The sequence below is a fragment of the Pinus tabuliformis genome, chromosome 6 (genome assembly GCF_031772625.1).
Source record: "Pinus tabuliformis cultivar Carrire ecotype Pingquan chromosome 6, CPIR1, whole genome shotgun sequence".
Lineage (NCBI taxonomy): Eukaryota > Viridiplantae > Streptophyta > Pinopsida > Pinales > Pinaceae > Pinus > Pinus tabuliformis.
Genome location: NC_142292.1, coordinates 5,061,984 through 5,064,868, shown reverse-complemented (window position 1 = coordinate 5,064,868; position 2,885 = coordinate 5,061,984). Strand labels below are relative to the sequence as shown.

General features: G+C 42.8%; 1 protein-coding gene across 1 annotated transcript; it reads right to left on the bottom strand.

The window, feature by feature from the left end:
• Positions 1-342: 342 nt before the first annotated feature.
• On the bottom strand, positions 343-1,284 carry LOC149256923 (uncharacterized). Its single transcript, XM_089408481.1, has one exon. The coding sequence runs from the start codon at positions 1,282-1,284 to the stop codon at positions 343-345; it is 942 nt and encodes a 313-aa protein (XP_089264607.1).
• Positions 1,285-2,885: the final 1,601 nt, after the last annotated feature.

The window sequence follows — 2,885 nt, the reverse complement described above, 5'->3', positions numbered from 1 at the left end:
GATCTCTCCTTTCTTCCTGGATTCCTCTACTACTTCTGTTATTTCTTCTCCTGTTAGCTCAAAGGAGTGGAGAAAGATCTCTACGGTCCAGCCATCTGGTCCAGGACTCTTCTCTTTTGCCATTGATTTGATGACACTTTCCACCTCCTCCTTTGTTACAGGGTCCATAACTTCCTCCACTTCTGCCTCCTCCACATACCTAGGAAAACATTGTGTTGTTTTGATGACCTCAACGATAGTGGCCTCTCCTTGGTCTGCAAATAAGGATTGCAAATGTCTCTGTCCAAAGGCTGACAAAGATTCAAACGTCTTAGCTTCTCTTCCTTCATCAATTTTTAGATTCTAGATGGTGTTTGCGCTCTTCCTCCCTTTGGCATAATTGTGGAAAAAGCTCGTATTTTCATCTCCTGCTTTTAACCAGATTGCTCTACTCTTAAGTCTCCACTCCTCCTCCTTTGCCAGCAGAATTTGATTTTTGAGTTTCTCCAGGGATAGAATTCTCTCTTTTGATTCCTGTGTCGCATAGCCATCCTCCTCTATGCTCTCCAGTTTTTGAAGTTCCTCATTTACCCTAGAGATTTCCTCATTCTGCTTCGCCTTCCTGTCTTTTGCCCATATGATAGTTGCTTTCTTCAGGTGTTTGAGGTTTTCCATGAACAAGAATCCTTTATCGTCGGTGGATCTTCTGTCTGGGTGAATCCAAGTTTCTTTGAAAAGAATGTTATAAGAGCCTTCTTGCAACCAAGATGCATTGAACTTGAAAGGAGCTGGTGGCTTTGGGGGTGTCTTGGAGAGTTCAAGGTAAATTGGGAAATGATCTGAAGGCCCCCACTCTTCAACCCATTGCCTGAATAAAGGAATCATAGAAGATAGATCCTCATTTATGAGAAATCGGTCCAGCCTCTTCGCCACTCTTGCTTGTCCGACTCTTCTATTCCTCCATGTCGGTTTTAGCTTGATGAGGTTAACATCTAACAGGTTATTTGCTATTAATAGGTTCTGGAAGAAATCTGTTAGCGAATCCTCCCTTGTCGCTGGACCCCAAGCCTCTGCTCTTCCTAATGAGAAATTAAGGTCTCCACCCAACACCATGTATTTGCTCTTCATTAAATAATTTGCCATCAAATTGTTCCAGAAGGGCATCCTTCCTCGGCATGGTCCATATATATTGAGAATTGTTATAGGGAATTCAAATTCTGGAGATTGACATTCCATTCCCATCGCCTGCCTCATTCCCCATTGTTTCCTTATCTTGATTCTCCCTTCTCTGTAACCTACAGCCATCCCTCCAGAATGACCAACTCAGTCTATGGCTGAAAATTTCCAACCTGGAAGAAGGCCATTTAGCATCGATTCAATTTCTACTCCATTCCCCAGAGTCTCCTAGAGTAGAAGAACATCCGCCTTGGAACTCATAACCATCTCCCTAAGAGCCAGTTTTTTGGGTTTACTGGCTAAACCCCTACAGTTCCATGAGGTTATGATCATTTTAAAACAGTTTCAGGGCCCTGCACCGCTCTAAGTGCCCTAGTGATTGACTATTGCTTTCCGTCTGCCACATCATGTTTTGCTTTAACCTGGGCCATGGAAAGGTTTGATTTCCTTCCCCTTTTTTTCCTGGTCTGGCTCTGAGGGATTGCTTGCTCTATGCCACCCACCGAGGATAGGGGATCGGATTTGCTATCCTGAGATCGGAGGTTATAAGGGCATATGGGGAGAGGGACCAGAGGAGAAGGTTCAGGACAACACCCACCACAATTCAGATCTAGGGAGGGAATAGCAGCAGAGATCGATTCTAGCTTTCCATATTACATCCATCTATAATTACATTTTTATCTTTATTAACAGGAAAAGAGTTTTTTGTGAGAGGATCGGGAACCAGACATTCATCTTTATTATTCGAATTACAAACAGAGGGATTTTTAGGATCTAAGCTCGTACCCTTAGAGTCCTCGCCTGAGATGCGGTTTTGAATCAGTGTTGCTTCCTCGGGAGGTTCTAAGTCTGTTGATTCGTTCCCAGGCTCAGTGTCTTCTTCTTCCATTTTGCTTGGAGGAACTTGAATTGCGACGTTCTGAGTCTGCTTCCCCTGCTGTTGATCTAGCTCCATATCTTCTCCCTCCTGATGCTCTGAGTTTTCCTTTTCCGGTCGATTCTGGTTCTGACTGGTTTCTCTCTCCATGTGCGCCACCGTCCTCTGAAACCTCCTCCGTCGCCTACCCAAGGGGCATTCCTTGGCCAAATGCCCGACGACATGGCATCTATGGCATCGGAAAGGCAAAAATTCATAGTCCAGAATTTGTTCGAAGACATAATCCTTGTATTGGAGATTAATCTTCTCTCCTAACCCTCCAGTTGGATTTAAACTAACTAGAATCTGAGCCATTGCCCTGTGATGAGTTTCCATGAATGACATGTCTGCTTCCAAAAACGTGCCTAGCTTGTTCCCAATGGCTTTGAAGACCGATTCGACCCAAAGAAAGGATGGTAACCCTGGTGCCCTTACCCAAACCGGGAAAACATCCGTTTTTTCATGGTTTGCGTCGAACAGAGGGCTCCATTTCTTGCACAGTACCAGAATGTTCCCGAAGGCCCAATTCCTCTCAATGACCCACTTTGCTACCTCTTTGTGCTCAAAGCGCACCAAGAACCATCCTTTGGCTAGGGTCATTACCCTGAAATCTCTGATAAGTTCGGAGTGCCAATTTTAAATAGACCATACTTGTTATAAAATATTATATAAATCATAATATTAAAAATTAAATATCTCAAACCAAATAAAAAAAAACATTACCATTTACCATAATGTAATTTAAACTTAAATTTAATTCATTAAATATCTCAAACCAAATAAGAAAAAAACATTACAATTTACCATAATGTGA

What these genes read in the sequence shown, in the direction of transcription:
- LOC149256923 (XM_089408481.1), bottom strand. Translation starts at nt 1,284, where the DNA reads ATGGCTGTAGGTTACAGAGAAGGGAGAATCAAGATAAGGAAACAATGG.